General features: G+C 34.3%; 1 protein-coding gene and 5 non-coding genes across 6 annotated transcripts; 3 read left to right on the top strand and 3 right to left on the bottom strand.

Annotated features, from left to right (window-relative positions):
- Positions 1 to 8,588: 8,588 nt before the first annotated feature.
- On the top strand, positions 8,589 to 8,660 carry Trnad-guc (transfer RNA aspartic acid (anticodon GUC)). Its single transcript has one exon. It is a non-coding gene; the product is annotated as a tRNA-Asp (tRNA).
- A 457-nt stretch (positions 8,661 to 9,117) lies between these two features.
- Positions 9,118 to 9,189, top strand: Trnad-guc (transfer RNA aspartic acid (anticodon GUC)). The gene has a single exon. It is a non-coding gene; the product is annotated as a tRNA-Asp (tRNA).
- A 218-nt stretch (positions 9,190 to 9,407) lies between these two features.
- Trnad-guc (transfer RNA aspartic acid (anticodon GUC)) lies at positions 9,408 to 9,479 on the bottom strand. Its single transcript has one exon. It is a non-coding gene; the product is annotated as a tRNA-Asp (tRNA).
- Positions 9,480 to 10,123: 644 nt separating this feature from the next.
- Positions 10,124 to 10,195, bottom strand: Trnad-guc (transfer RNA aspartic acid (anticodon GUC)). The gene has a single exon. It is a non-coding gene; the product is annotated as a tRNA-Asp (tRNA).
- A 2,362-nt stretch (positions 10,196 to 12,557) lies between these two features.
- Positions 12,558 to 13,184, bottom strand: LOC105222286 (uncharacterized). Its single transcript, XM_011199525.2, has 2 exons — positions 12,989 to 13,184; positions 12,558 to 12,885 (listed from the first exon to the last, which is right to left on the bottom strand). Exons 1-2 carry the CDS (start codon positions 13,152 to 13,154, stop codon positions 12,581 to 12,583), a joined length of 471 nt encoding a protein of 156 aa, XP_011197827.2. The 5' UTR covers positions 13,155 to 13,184; the 3' UTR covers positions 12,558 to 12,580.
- A 2,552-nt stretch (positions 13,185 to 15,736) lies between these two features.
- Trnad-guc (transfer RNA aspartic acid (anticodon GUC)) lies at positions 15,737 to 15,808 on the top strand. Its single transcript has one exon. It is a non-coding gene; the product is annotated as a tRNA-Asp (tRNA).
- Positions 15,809 to 16,465: the final 657 nt, after the last annotated feature.

Genomic DNA, 16,465 nt, shown 5'->3' on the forward strand with positions numbered 1-16,465 from the left:
CCGAAGTAGCACCTGTTGCAAGTGTTATTCTGCGTTGGATGCTGACGTTGAAGTTGGTGTTAAAGGTGGTTCCAAGATAGACGAAATTATCTACGGCTTATGACTATCACAGTGACCAGTTTGGTGAAGCAGAACTCAGGAATATGTATATAGATTATCAATTTATGTACGAAGTTGATTCGTTAGTCTTGTAAGATTTGACGTGCAATCAGTTTTGAATGCGGGATCCCTTGTTTTGCTGGATTTTATGGAACAAAGTCAAAAGGAATATCGCTAATACGAAAGCTTAAAGTTTATAGGCTGTTGAGGGATACTTTTTTGACAAGCTCTTGAAACGAAGAGTATATTTTTATGCTTTCTTTGGTGAAGTTTAATTTGTTTTAAATTTTTTTCTATTTTGAGTTAAAAACAATACGTGAAAACGCAAAGAGTGAAAGCTTTCGAAGCTTTGAGGAGCTTTATAGGGAATATTATAATACATTAAAGTTAGTCATTAACTAATTATCTGAATCTAGTTTTTATTTTATGCATAAAATGTTGTTGAAAGCTTTTGAGCTTTGAGAAGCTTTATAGGGATTATTACATTAGCGTTAGCTATTAAGTAACTATTTGAATTTAATTCATATTTAATGCGTAAAAAGTTGTCTGAATGCGATGATTGGGAGGATATATTATTCATTGCTATTAAAGTTGTCAATGCAAGCTTTATCATCCGCAATTTTGATTCGCTACAAATTTAGAATAAAAAAAAATTGAAATTTTCCACGAATTTGTAATAAAACATAAATGGCGATTTGTAGCAATTGTGTATATAATTTGTCTACATTACATAGTATATAGGTATACATTTGTCCCTAATCCTCAAGCCTTACACATACGAGTATTTACAGCCATACAAAGTCAGGCATTGTATGAAATATTTACGAAATCTGAATTTGCTGTGAACTTTCAGCTAGAATTAGACGATTTGCATTATATAAATAAACAATTGAATAAAATTGCATAGACAAAAATTGGCAGGGCAATAAATTATGAATATTCATGTATGATATTTGGCATAAATAATAGAAACATTGTAAATGGTTATGGCTGAAATAAGAATGCTGTTTTGTTGTAGTCTGGAATGGGCGTAAAATACTATTGTTTGATATTATTATATATTTGCTAATACCATTTTTGGTATATAATGGGTGATTAATTTCGAGGTTCCCCACATAAAAAAAAACACAGAAACTTCAAATTTAAAGGGTAATTTTTATTATCATTCAAAAGAGCTTTAATTCGCATTTGCTTTTTGAAGAATATCTCTCTCAAATGTTGGGCGCGGCTACGTATTAGATGGTCCATACGTTGAGCCCAATTTTTGATGACTCGTTCGAGCATTTTGACTGGTAACTGGCGAATGACACGCCTGATGTTTTGCTCCATGGTAGACTCTGCATAGACTTTAGGCTTTACATATCCCCACACGAAAAAGTCAAATGGTGGTATATAACACAATCTTGGTTGCCAATCGACCGGGCCAAGATGTGAAATTATTTGCTCATCGAAGTCTTCTCTCAATAAATACATTGATTGATGCGATGTGTAAGAAGTGGTGCCGCCTTGTTGAAACTAAATGTCGGCAGATCACGAGCTTCAATTTTAGGAATTAAATAGGCGGTTATCATGGCGCGATAATGGTCGCCACTACATTATTTTTGAAGGACCGATAATTCCACAGACCCAAAAACCACACCAAACTGTTGTTTTTCTGAATGAAATGGCTTCAATGGAATCTCTTCTACCCAAATGCGGCGTCTTTACTGAATAAAATTTGGCTCAAAAACGTCGGATCTTCGTGGAAATTTTCAGGAGCTATGGTTTTGTACGCTTAAAATTTACTTATATTGAAAAACGTACCTCTACTTGGATCACCCGTTATATTGGAATACAAGCAGTGAAAATGTAATATGTACTAATCAAGTATCCATAAGTTGTTTCTAATATTTAGAGCGCTTTCTGAAATTTCAGCTCCAATAGAGGTTAGTCTGAGAATCATGAAGCACAGGTGGTTCTTTTTGAGTTTTAGTTGGTCTAATGAAAATAAATCTGTATATCGCGTTGTATAAGTTTAAAGTATATGACTTTAGAGAGAAAAGATTTCCAACTATTAAGACTTTTCTGACAGATTTGTGATTGCTTGACTCAGTGTAGTTTGAATAAGCGTCAAAGATGGTCACCAGCAGACAGAAAATATTTTACAGTTTTTCTCCCATAAATGTGAACCAGCGCTCTCTGTCGGTCCTAAGATATAGGTCAAAGCGAAAATAATGATTGAGCGGGTCTTCATTGCTTGTTCGAAAGCATTGTGATGACTTCAGCTAATATAATTAGAACTCAGATGATCTGTTGACTAGTGCCTGATATTCGGATCGTTGTAGTGTCACCTTTGCTGTGGCGATACCAAGGAAAAACCAGTAGGCTTCATTTGATCTGCTGAGCGGTTTCCAAAAGCTTTTGCCATTAGAATGGGGTAAACGAAATATTGATTGCTGTTTAAATTAATAAAAAGCTCGCAGTAAACACTTGAGTGCACTTTTAGGCGCTGTTCGCTTGTAATTATCAATGCATTTAATAATTATGAATTTTTAATTAATTTCGGTCGCTTTCTGAGCAATTATTTCGCTCTTCATAACTGACCATCAGTTGTGACCAATAAACATAAGTTTGTATGTGAATGTGAATATCTCTATTTGTGCTTATTTAAAAATTCAATTACATGTCTATTTGCATTTGCAATTATAATTAAAACTTTAAGTGCACTTAACTAATCATTTAATTATGCGTTTTGTAAATATTTTAAGTGCAAAAATACACAGCGTTTCTGAAAATTGTTGTACAGAAGTGTCGGTTGCAATTGAGCTTTTTGCAAAAATAATATCGAATTAATTTTGAATCAAACATAATGACGATTGTGATTTGATGAAATCATAATTTTTTTTTAATTATATGTCATTTTGTTTAATTATTACTTATTATAATGTATTAGCGGCAATATTAACTTTGATCAGGGATTCTATACCTTGTATAGTACTTAAAATTATAAAATCTATAATGATAATGATATATATAGTACAGTGACGGATTCAGAGGACAGAAATGGGAGAAGGCAGCTTGGTAGAGAACTTCAAATTTATGCCGTATTCAGCTCCATCTGTGATATGTTAAATAGATACATTATCCGCAGTTTGTTCTCCCAGTTTTTCAACATAGAGGAATTAGTAATTGGAAAAATAAGAAAACAGCGGGAAAAACAACGATACTCATCGCAGCTGTGTGCAAATCTCAATTTATAATTGGGATTTTTCGCCTATGTGAAATTTTACTCTAACTCGTTCACCCAACGTGATGCTTCAGAATGAATCGATCGATCTGTCAAAGACATCACCTAGTATCGTTCCGAAATCGAAAACAAAAAGCTGAAGATCATTTTCGATCAATTTATTCAGGCATGAAAAAAAAATAGCGGCAGAACTAAAAGTTGACGAAGAAAAACCAAGAATCTGCAGCCGACAAACAAAACTCGAAAACACGCTTTTCTGGAGAAGTAATGGATGGATTTCAACTGAGTTTGCTGCTTCCAGAAAAGGTACGTGCTTTGAAAACATGAGAAATCGAAAATATTGTTGACTGGAGCTAGATTTAAATGCCTTTTGTATAATGACAACGTCGTGTGACGTTTGAACCTCACAGATGAACTTAACCACTGGCAGTGCCATTGGGGGAAGAAGCAAAAGTCAAAAGATAACAGTCAAAAAAAGTTCACCGACTACTGCATTGGAAACGTTGAAGAACTACGATGTAGAGCTATATCCCATAATTTATAGTTTTCTTCGCATATTCTGTACACTTTCTGTGACGAATGCGAGCTCTGAACGCTCTTTTTGGCTCTTCGCCGCATGAAAACGTGGCTGAGAACGAACGTGCATCAAGATAGATTGTTCGGCCTGGCTTGCGGCACACGCATCATGACACTGAGGTCCCTGCAGAAGAAGTTCTCGAAAGACTCTCAAAACTTGGTTCCCATCGTTTTGTTTTGTGAAATTTTCGTATTCAATACACGACTGACAACAGTATTATATTATACATTGCAATAAAGTATGTCACCCGCACGTCTACGATTTATAATGTGTTTTTTAACTTTAGTAGGATTTGATATTAGAAATTAGAATTGAAATTGTTCCACCATGATATTAAACTGTATAAACCTACTATGTTAAATATAATAATATTGAAGTTTCAAGTATATGTCTATTTCCCCTCCAAGAGAGAGACTGATCCGCCCCTGGTTATACAGGGGTTAGGCCAAGTTTTCACTCAAATATATCTATTTTAGGTACAAAGATAGACTCTTAAGAGTAAAATACGCCCTCTCATTTTCAATGAGATTACTCCAACATTGTCCGATACATGGGGTATAAAGTCACCTGGAAGTTCGAAAACCTTTATATTGGGTTGTCAAAAAAGTCTTGACGGTATTTTTATTGAATTTTTTTTTATTTTTTATTTCATTTTTTTATTTTTTTTTTTCTACTCGTATTATGCCGGTCTCTTTCGACCAATTCTGCGATTTTATCACAATTTTCGACGACAGACCTTCCGGAGCGTGACGCATCTTCGACCACCTCTACACCAGAGCGAAAACATTGCAACCATCGTTGTGCGGTGGAAATGGAAACTATATCGGGTCCATAAACTGCACAAATTTTATTGGCGGCTTGAGATGCATTTTTGCCTTTATCGTAGTAGTACTGTAAAATATGCCGTATTTTCTCTTTATTTTGCTCGATGTTTGCGACGCTATAACTCACGAACGACTTAAAAGAAACGACAATCAATCAAACACGTGTTAGCGTGAAATGAGCTTTCCAAAAAGGTATAGCATGACCCGATGCGGTATAGGTATAATGACGTCTCAGGGAAGTGTTGACCGATTCAAATCATTTTTGCAATATCTTAAAAACTGAGGGACTAGATTGTATATATACAGACAGACAGACGGATATGGCTAAATCGACTCAGCTCAACATACTGATCATTTATATATATACTTTATAGGGTCTCCGATGCTTCCTTCTGGGTGTTACAAACTTCGTGGCAAACTTAATATACCCTGTTCAGGGTATAATTATGCTATATGAGAAGTAGGCGTGGTTGTTTCGCCGATTTCGCTTGTTTTCGTACTGTGATAAGAATATGAAGAATATTAACTTCATAGTCAGTAGTCTGATCTTTGGCGTTCCCTTCTAGGTGTTGCGAACTCCGTTGCATACTCTTATTGAAAAGCTCTAAAGAACATCTTTCAGTAACTTTGTAAAATAAACGCAATGACAAATTCTTATTGTGTTTACCAAACACCTCATTTTCCACACAAGATCGCCGAACATGGATAAAACTAAAAAGCTCAACTAAGTAGCCACTAATTATTTCATGATTCTAGAACCGTTGGTCTTGTTTTACTAAGTCTCAAATCAAGCTCATAGAAGTTCATTAATCCTTGGTACTGTTATTGTGTTTGAAGACAACTCTGATGCTAAGGCCTTCCCGATTTTGTCATCTCTAGAAGTTCATAAATAATATTTCTTCGAATAACAGTTCATAACAATTGGACACCAATATACACCCTAACTATATAATAAAAATCACAAACAAAATTTTCTCCCACGTCATCACATGATTAATCGTAAAAATATTACACTTTTCCTTCAAATTTGTACTAAAAAAATATTTGAATTACGTGCACTTTCTCCATTAAAATATTCTATGGGATATCTCCTCTAAATACATGATTTGCAATGAAGCATGATAACTCAATTAGTTGGCAATACTTTTAAACTAAATTCTATGGCGCGTGCGTATTTTGTTACACGATACGCACGATTTCACACCTGTCAACGCTCCGCAACAATCACAAAAAGCTTTTGTTCATTGAATAAACTATTAACAATAGCAACAAAGTTGCCAAACATTTATCGGGGAGCTATTTTAACAAGCTTCTCGTTGTCACGCTTAGATTTGTTGGCAAAACTTGCGAAGCATCAGTCAAATAGCAACTAAGTGCTCATGCACAAGCGTTAGTTTCGTAGATTTATTTAGCCTACTTTTCTCATTTACGTACATACATATGTACTTGCACACTTTGGTGTTAGCCTCAAACACTAGGCGCGAGAAAAGCTTTCATCTATCACACGACACCTGTTGTCAACGTGTCAATTGTGTCGCTTGTCATTTGCATGCACACACTTTTACATACAAATGATATGGTATACTCGTACTTTGAAGTAGAAAAAATGTGCTAATTGCGCGCGCACTTACCTTGAGAAAATGTAATGCTCAGCTGCCGGAAATCAGTAATATGCACCCTTTATTATAATCTAAAAGCGTGTTTAAAATAAGCGCATTGTAAATGAAAATTCGAACATATCTGAAAAAGCCAATGTTTATATAACTGTATCTAACTTATAAATAACTTCGGCGTTTTCATATTATTATTTTTTTGATTTACAGAGTTTTTAGCGTTTATGTAACTGTCTAATTCACCTACCCTTAATTTAGGTTAATATAGCACACACTTTTCTTCACAGTTATATTTAACTCCCGTTGTAATACCTCGCAGAAGCAAATAGAAAAAACGTTAATTTCGGTTGCACTGAAGCTAAATACCCTTCACAGGCTCATTTCTGTTAGTAACTATGTGTTCAGTTTGTATGGAAGCTATATGCTATAGTAATCCGATCTGAAAAATTTCTTCGGAGATTACATTGTTGCCTTAAAAAATAATCTATACCAAATTTCGTGAATATATCTTGTCAAATATGAAAGTTTGCCATACAAGAACTTGGTTCCGATCGTTCAGCTTATGTGGCAGCTATATGTTATAGTGCTCCTATATCGGAAGTTCCGACAAATGAGCAGCTTCTTAAAAAGAAAATGACGTTTGCAAACTTTACAAAACGATATCTTAAAAACTGACGGACTGAGACAGACAGACGGACATGGCTAAATCGGCTCAGCCCGACATACTGATCATTTATATATATACTTTATAGGGTCTCCGACCCTTCCTTCTGAGTGTTACAAGCATCGTGACAAACTTATATACCCTGTTCAGGGTATAAAAAAGCTTTCGTGCTCAAGAAAGTTGATATTAATGATAAAACCTCACATGTCTCTCAATAACGAGGAATTTAAGGAGTTGTATAATTGTTTTTTGTAGAGACATTCTTAAATTTAATTTTAATAAGTAAATAGAAAAAGATCTTTTTCTTCACATAGCCGATCTCCAATGGACCTTCGGTGAGCAAGATTTTTCTCTTATCCCAAATTTAAAACCAAAATCAAATATATTATTTCTAGAACATATATGAATATAATATAAATATTTTTTTTCTGGCAACTGGCGAACGAGACGCGTGATGTTTTGCTCCAATCGAAGTGTTCGCATAGATTTTAGACCTTATATATCCCTACAGGAAAAAGTTCTGTGTGATATCACACAATCTTGGGCCAATTGACCAAACGTCGCCGTGATCACCAGCTTCAATTTCAGGCATCAAATATTCGCTTATCATGGTGCGTTAACGGTCGCCATTTACGGTTACGTTCTCACCGGCATCAGTTTTGAAGAAATTTGGACCGATGATTCCACCGGCCCACAAACCTCATCACACCGTAGTTTTTTTCTGAATAAAATAGCAGCTTTTGATTGCTCTTCGTTACAAAAGCGGCAATTTTGCTTGTTTACATACGAATTGAGCCAGAAATGGGCCTCATCGCTGAACAAAATTTGTTTCGAAAATGTCGAATATGCATGGAACTTTTCAAGAGTTCATAGAGCGAATTAATGTCGCTTGGGAAGGCTTCAGTTCTTACACAAGCTGTGTTTTGTATGCTTTGAATTTAAGATCTCAACATAAAATGTGCCAAGTTGTTACATACGTCAATCCGAGTTGCTGCGAACGGCACAGGATCGACTCTCACTATATACACTTTGTATGAAAACTATATGCTACACTAGTACAGACGGTTCCGACAAACAAGGAGCACCTTAGGGAGAAAAAGTCATTTGCAAAACTTCAGATCGGCATTTCGAAAATTGAGGCTAGTCCTTCGGATATATACTCACGAACAGACTGTCGAACAGACGGACTTTTTCAAAATCGTATTAAGTCGACTCACCTCGTCATGCCAGAGTGGCCTCCGAAATTGTCTTCTGAGTATTACAAACTTCTAAGGAAACTTAATATACCCTCTATTAAATATAAATGGATTTTTGAAGTACCCAAAACCATGCTAATTAGGACCAACTGCAAAAGTTTTCAAAATTAAATTTTTATTGAAGCCATGCAATAATGTAAAACGGTTTTTTTATTAAAATCTTGTGAAAATAAGGCATCTCGTTATTTAAACTCATTCTTAAAATAGTGGCCAACAATTAAATCTTAAAACATAGATAATAGAGATGATTTTCAACGCTAATTTTTTAATTCATATCATTATATAAACTATATATATATATTTATGTTTCCTTATAACATCAATATCAATCCTCGATAGTATAGTGGTTAGTATCCCCGCCTGTCACGCGGGAGACCGGGGTTCAATTCCCCGTCGGGGAGATATGCGGAGTTTTTTTTATACAAACAGAATAGTAAAAGAGTTAAAAAAACAAAAAAAAAGTTTAATACGAGTATTGGTTGCATGCAAATGTCTTGAAAAAGAAATGTATATAAATTTCATTAATCTTAGGAGGAGCCTTCGTAGTAGCCAATCGCCTTCTTTTTTGCCAAATCTAAAAGTATATTGCAAAGAGTAACAATCCTACAATCTGCAAACCACCATTTGTGAGGATTTAACTTGTAAACTAAAAAAAGTCCGCAAGGTCGAGCTTGAGCTACATAAATAACGAATTCAAGTTGAACTAAGCGCGCCTTTGGCATATGATCAAATTTTCATTGTGTAATGATAAGACATAGAAAGCAGTGTTTTGAAACAAATTAAGGTTTAGAAAATGTCTCCAATAGGTAGGTTTTAACTTAATTAATAATGGTATATTCTGAAAGAGTTTTTCACCGATCCTCGATAGTATAGTGGTCAGTATCCCCGCCTGTCACGCGGGAGACCGGGGTTCAATTCCCCGTCGGGGAGTTTAGTATTGAACTACATATTTTGACACATTTTATTAAAAAAAAGTAATGAGTAGAGTTCGAAAAACGTATTTTAGAACGTTGTATGAGTATATGTAATATAGTTATTTTTTATATATTTTTTCTTGCTCTGAAAAATAAATTATCATCAAAAATTTATAATAACCTATTTATTACAAAAACAAAAATTAAAATAAAATATTTCCGCCAATTGATTTACTCCCCGACGGGGAATTGAACCCCGGTCTCCCGCGTGACAGGCGGGGATACTGACCACTATACTATCGAGGACTGGTGACGGTCTGCATATTGCTGAGCATTTTATGCGAGAGCTTTCGTTGTTGAGTAAGTTGTATAAGCTTCTCGTTTTACTTGAGTTTTTTCATTGATCATTTGAGTTAATCTTTATGAATCATTTGTTAGTTGAATGTTTGTTGTTGTAAAAGCTTATATTATATAGAGTTTTATTGGCTATGAATGCGTAAGACAGATAAAAATATCAACATCTGACACATGAAATTTGTAAAAATAAACACAGGTGAGTAACACGAGTATTCTTGAGTGATTTGTAGAATCATTTGATAATGCTGACTGCGTCGTGGGTTTTATCGCTATTTGATTATACATACATACATACATATAAAGGGTGATTTTTTAAGAGCTTGATAACTTTTTTTTAAAAAAAAAACGCAAAAAATTCGGGGAGTTTAGTATTGAACTACATATTTTGACACATTTTATTAAAAAAAGTAACGAGTAGAGTTTGAAAAACGTATTTTAGAACGTTGTATGACTATATGTAATATAAACTTGTATATATTTCATATATGTACTTATTTTTTTATATATTTTTTCTTGCTCTGAAAAATGAATATCATCAAAAATTTTTAATAATAAACTAAAATTGAAATAAAATAACTTCGCCAATTGACTTACTCCCCGACGGGGAATTGAACCCCGGTCTCCCGCGTGACAGGCGGGGATACTGACCACTATACTATCGAGGACTGGTAACGATCTGTATATTGCTGAGCATTTTATGCGAGAGCTTTCACCGTTGAGTAAGTTGTATAAGCTACTTGTTTTACTTGAGTTCTTTCATTGTTTTATCATTTGAGTTAATTTTTATGAATCATTTGCTAGTTGAGTATTTGTTGTTGTACAAGCTATATTATATAGAGTTTTGTTGGCTATTAATGCGTAAGACAGATAAAAATATCAACACATGACACATGAAATTTGTAAAAATAAACACAGGTGAGTAACACGAGTATTCTTGAGTGATTTGTAGAATCATTTGATAATGCTGACTGCGTCGTGGGTTTTATCGCTATTTGATTATACATACATACATACACACATACATATAAGGGTTATTTTTTAAGAGCTTTATAACTTTTAAAAAAAAAAAAAACGCATAAAATTTGCAAAATCTCATCGGTTCTTTATTTGAAACGTTAGATTGGCTCATGACATTTACTTTTTGAAGATAATTTCATTTAAATGTTGACCGCGGCTGCGTCTTAGGTGGTCCATTCGGAAAGTCCAATTTTGGGCAACTTTTTCGAGCATTTCGGCCGGAATAGCCCGAATTTCTTCGGAAATGTTGTCTTCCAAAGCTGGAATAGTTGCTGGCTTATTTCTGTAGACTTTAGACTTGACGTAGCCCCACAAAAAATAGTCTAAAGGCGTTAAATCGCATGATCTTGGTGGCCAACTTACGGGTCCATTTCTTGAGATGAATTGTTGTCCGAAGTTTTCCCTCAAAATGGCCATAGAATCGCGAGCTGTGTGGCATGTAGCGCCATCTTGTTGAAACCACATGTCAACCAAGTTCAGTTCTTCCATTTTTGGCAACAAAAAGTTTGTTAGCATCGAACGATAGCGATCGCCATTCACCGTAACGTTGCGTCCAACAGCATCTTTGAAAAAATACGGTCCAATGATTCCACCAGCGTACAAACCACACCAAACAGTGCATTTTTCGGGATGCATGGCAGTTCTTGAACGGCTTCTGGTTGCTCTTCACCCAAATGCGGCAATTTTGCTTATTTACGTAGCTTATATTATATAGAGTTTTGTTGGCTATTAATGCGTAAGACAGATAAAAATATCAACATCTGACACATGAAATTTGTAAAAATAAACACAGGTGAGTAACACGAGTATTCTTGAGTGATTTGTAGAATCATTTGATAATGCTGAGTGCGTAATGGGTTTTATCGTTATTTGATTATACATACACACATACATACATACATACATATATTACTAAATTTAAGGGAGGCATGAGGCTAGATGCATATTTTTTAAGTAATTTTTAAATCAAAGAATAAGAAAAGTTAAAAATTGCAAAATTAGCTGATAGAGTGAGGAGTTTCCAAAAAAATTGGCACGTGACATTATCCATTTATCCACGTTTTCAATCCTCCTAGCAATCTGATGTCACAATGTCTGGAATTGCGGAAAAGTTTGAAAGAAGTTGGCTCCCAAAATGGAGACTGCCTGGAAAAATATTTTCTATCACATTTTTTTTCACTTGTTTCGAATTTTTCAATATAGTAAAAATTGAAATTTGGATTTATGGATAGCTCCAGACTTAGACAAATAAAGATGACTCTCTAAAAAAAAGGTTCATCGGTCCAGTAGAACTTGAGAAATCTTGGGTTTTCAACTCTCCTATGAAACCTAAAATGAAGTTTTTAATCTAGAATTCTGTCGGAATGTCAGGAACTATGCAAAACTTAAAAAGAAATTGTCCAATGAAATTTAAAAAAATAGTAAACATTTGGGGTTATGGATAGCTTTAGACATAGGTAAGTTCACAAAGAAAATTCTGTAAAAATTTCAGCTTAATCGGAGCAGCCGATCCTGAGAAATCGTGGGTATCGTTTTAAAAAACCAGTTTTTGCATTTAAAGTTTCAGTTCCAGCCGAAGCAGTTTGAGTGCCGGATCACCAAAATATCTACATATATCTCCAAAAATAATTTTTGAAAAATTCTCTTGTAGACATATTTATGAATAGTGGAACTTAAAAAAAATATATCTTTTTTTTTTATTTCTAGACTAAAATACTCCTTAAAATATCAGTTGATTGGTCGTCGTTGTATTTTTTATTGTATATGCATGTATATTGCTTATGTACATTTGATCAAATTTGACACGGACTAGCAAGAAAACACACTACCTTTTAAAAATTTTCAGCATAAATCTTTATTATCGCCTTCAAAATTGGCCGAATTTTGGTTGGAGATCAAAATTCACGCGAATATGAAAAAAAGGTGACCCAAAGTAAGAATTTTTTATCAATTCGGTTGGGCCTGGTCAAGGACATAAAGTTGGTTTGATTTTCGTTTTTTATACCTATAATTTTATTGATCCACACACTTATTTAGTAACCTAATTCTACTAAAAAATTTTCCACATCTGTTGGAATTGTTATAGAATTCTCAGTGCCTGAAAATGTGAATGTCATAGCATTATCTGCATAAATCGGCACATTATCTACAAGTACGCGACCTCCAACAATAAGATCAACTTGCTCCTTCAATTTGGTCATTTCATGGATTTGAGCACAAATAAATGTGCCATTACAGTCGCTCACATCCACACATATCTCATGACCATACTGAAAACTGTTCGAATCATCATCCATATATACAGTATAATAGCCGTTCCATTCCCATTCGAAAAATACTGTAAGTGTAAAGTGATTGGTGCAAGTGAGATATAAATAAATACTATATACAATATATATGCAAAAATATCGGTACATCTACTACATATATTTAAAACTTACATTGATGCGGTATCTTATCCACAATATCGTCCAATCTCACCAGATAACTACAGCCTTTTTTATCACATAAGTGCTCATAAGCGCTCTCCCATCTGGCTGCGCAAATATTTAGAGAAATCAGTAGCAAGATAGGTGATTTGAGGCCGACTTTTAATATTGGCTTCATTTTTGTGGCGGCCTTTTGTGCCTTCGATAATTTTTGCAAATTGTAAATAAATTTCTAGTATCAATTGAAATTTTTGTTATTTTTTTTATATTAATGTGATTGGATGCGGTTAAATTAGTATAGGGTTGCCAACGGAGTTTTCTTTATATACCATAAGTGCATATTATATTTATTTCCAAATCTGCTGCAATGCTTTTAAAAAGGTCTACATATAATAGTTTCGTTTAAAATATCACTTACCACTCACTTGATGTAGTCCATCAGCTGATATCAAGTGTCAAATTGGACAATCAGCTGATATTAAAGAGGTTACGTCACTTGTGATAGAATATACGGATTTTTTTGCATACATAATGAATTTATGTACATACATTTGAGAATATTTTCCGCAAATATGAAGTTGCTTTAAAAAAATAGTTTCAAATACATATATGTATGAACATATTTTTCGGCTTTCAAAAATTTAAAAGCGTTTTTCTCGAAACGTTGTTTCCAGTGTCGGTGAGGAAAATTTCTCCGAAACAGTAGGACCGACCAACGTGAAACTTTGTCATAACCTGCTTAGATATATTTGTTAGGATGGATATTTGATAACAACTTCGATTTTTAAGTCACTCTGTAATGTAATGAACAAAAAAAGCGACTTTTTTCAAATCAACTTGCAAAAATCAAAGCCAGGGAAATACCTCAAAGTGCAAACCGTCAACCAGAGTATTGAAATCCAAGCAGATATATATGTGTATACAGTTGAACTTCTCTAGCTCGAACAACCATAATCCAAAACAAGACGAACTTCGAATTGAAGGGACTTTCAGTTATGAAAGAAAATTTATTCTTTTTAGGCAAAAAGGTACACTGTTATCAGTAAGATACGTTCTCTCATTTTCATAAAGATAACTCACATATTGGCCGATATATACGGTTTAAAGTCACCTGGATGTTAGAAAATCGTTGTGTTAGGTATATGGGGATAAGGTTAAACCTCTTTTTGATGCATAGTCATACCATTGTCAGGATTGGTTTATTTCCGAATAACTTTTTTTTGGGTTTTTGTTTTGAGATAATTTAAGCAGAAAACGCCTTTTTGGGAGTTCTCCTTGGAGATCGGCTACGGTACGAAGAAAACAAAAAATTTTTCAAATTGAAGCGCTCATTATTCAAATTCTTTTTCTTACAAAAAAATTAAAAAAAAAAAACGTGTTTCTGACGTAGATATAACCCCTTAAATTAAGTGCATATATAAATTTATTGCAGCAGCGCTCCGAATTTTGTTACAAAGTACTCTTGAGAATTAAAATGATAAAATATTGGATGTTGGATTAGTCTGGTAGGCCAATGAGTCACGCATAGACCAGTTTTGGTTCTTTGCGATACCAGATAGAGTTCAGTTAATAGGTCCATGAAGAATAGTCATCCTTTAGAAGCCCTGCGCTTGACGGGAATTCCAACAGACTCTGCTGCGTCCTTATCGACACCTCTTCCAGAATATGCGTACAGCATAGTCTTTCCAATGCGGGACAAGTGCACAAGAGATGCTCCATTACTTTCCTGGTGCCTTGCTCTAGATATTTCCTTTTCGATTTGTCAGCTTCATTCTGCGGACGTGTGTCGCCACCGGACAGTGACCAGTTAGTATTCCGATCATGTTCCTCATTTCTCTTCTCTTCTATGACTGTCAATAGGAATTTTTTGTACTTACGATCTACCGTCTTGCATATGACTTTTGCAGTTTTGCACCCAGATAGCTCGTTTCATCGGGTTTTGATTTTCTTTACCATATTCGATGGTAACCCTGCTATATTTATATACGTTCCTTATTAAACCGTTCTAAATTGCATTCTGTAAAAATAATGTAATAAATATTGATACTCAGATTTTATATGTTATTTGTATGAGAGTCTATCAAAGCTTGCCATAAGTTGTCAAATGAAACTGTAGACGTAAAGAAAATTTAGCAGTAATATGGTGCTTGAAGCAGTTAATATAACCTGAAAGTATTAATATGGAAGGAGGGAGACTTTTCATTCTTGGTCTGCTCTTCTGCAGTCCACTGTGTTTCATGTTTCAGCTCTTAGTTTCGAAAGTTAAAACTGATACTCCTAACCTCATTACTCAAATCTGTTGCAGTTTTGTTTTGAAGAGTCTATTTTATCACGAACACAAGTATTTGAATGACACAAAAGATTTGGTGAAGCTAATTAAGTCGTAGAAAATTTGCTTAATGACAGTTGCCCATTCAACTCTGTTAATGACGAGAACAACGAAAAAGTTAAAGAAAAAGTCCTTGAATATCAACTTGTTGGCACCGAGCGATAGCAGAGGATCTCAAAATCTCTTATGGATTGACTCAACACATTTAGTTAATGCATGCCAAAGTTAGACTCGTGCTAAAGGCCTGAATCTGTTGCAATTAAAGGATTAAAACAAAATTCCCAAAGTCGAGTCTGAGCTACATAAAAATCGATTTCAAGTTGAATTAAGCGTTCTTTTGGCATATGATGGATGTTACATTGTGTACCGAAACAGAAAACAGAATTTTTACATATTTAATAATGGTACATTCAGAAATATTTTCCTACCGATCCTCGATAGTATAGTGGTCAGTATCCCCGCCTGTCACGCGGGAGACCGGGGTTCAATTCCCCGTCGGGGAGTAAACGCTTGGTGACCGTGTTTTACTATTTTTGCATAAAAATATACTTGACAACATAGTTGAGAAACAGAAATTCATTAGTGCATTATTACTATTGACGAAACGTGCATTAATAAGAACATGATGTGGAAACTGTAACAATCTAGCAAATGGCGCTATGAAAATGAGCTGAAATCATAAACAAAGCTCACTGATGCGGCTGAATACCATCCCAGCCGAGATTTATAACAAGTGTATGGAAAATTAGCATTAGCATGCTTGTATTGGCTCAAAAACAGACTATTATCAAGCTGATATTAAATAAATAAATATTAATACGCGAAATTTTAGTTTTTTTTTTGTCAGTCCGAGTCTAATTTGATCAGCCTATTTATTGTAAGTATATGTGAGGTAGACTGTAATTAATTATAAATATTTTCTGCCACAAAATATTCCTATTACGTCTTTCTCTTTTTAACACAGCAATATTTTTTTTAATAAATATAAAATGAAAACCGCAAATATATAATTTTATATTAATACTGTTTCATTAAAAATTATCAGCGAGTTCGTGTGAAAGTGTTTCATTTTCACTTAACTACACATTTGCCACAAATATCGGCTATTGGTAAGTTTAGTCGACGCTAAATTTTCCATTTGTGGCGCAATAGTTTTTATC

The sequence above is a fragment of the Bactrocera dorsalis genome, chromosome 1 (genome assembly GCF_023373825.1).
Source record: "Bactrocera dorsalis isolate Fly_Bdor chromosome 1, ASM2337382v1, whole genome shotgun sequence".
In the NCBI taxonomy this organism is placed as follows: Eukaryota; Metazoa; Arthropoda; class Insecta; order Diptera; family Tephritidae; genus Bactrocera; species Bactrocera dorsalis.

What these genes read in the sequence shown, in the direction of transcription:
- LOC105222286 (XM_011199525.2), bottom strand. Translation starts at nt 13,154, where the DNA reads ATGAAGCCAATATTAAAAGTCGGCCTCAAATCACCTATCTTGCTACTG. An exon ending in GGATAAGATACCGCATCAAT is followed by an intron (nt 12,886 to 12,988) that starts GTAAGTTTTAAA and finishes TTACACTTACAG; the next exon opens with TATTTTTCGAATGGGAATGG.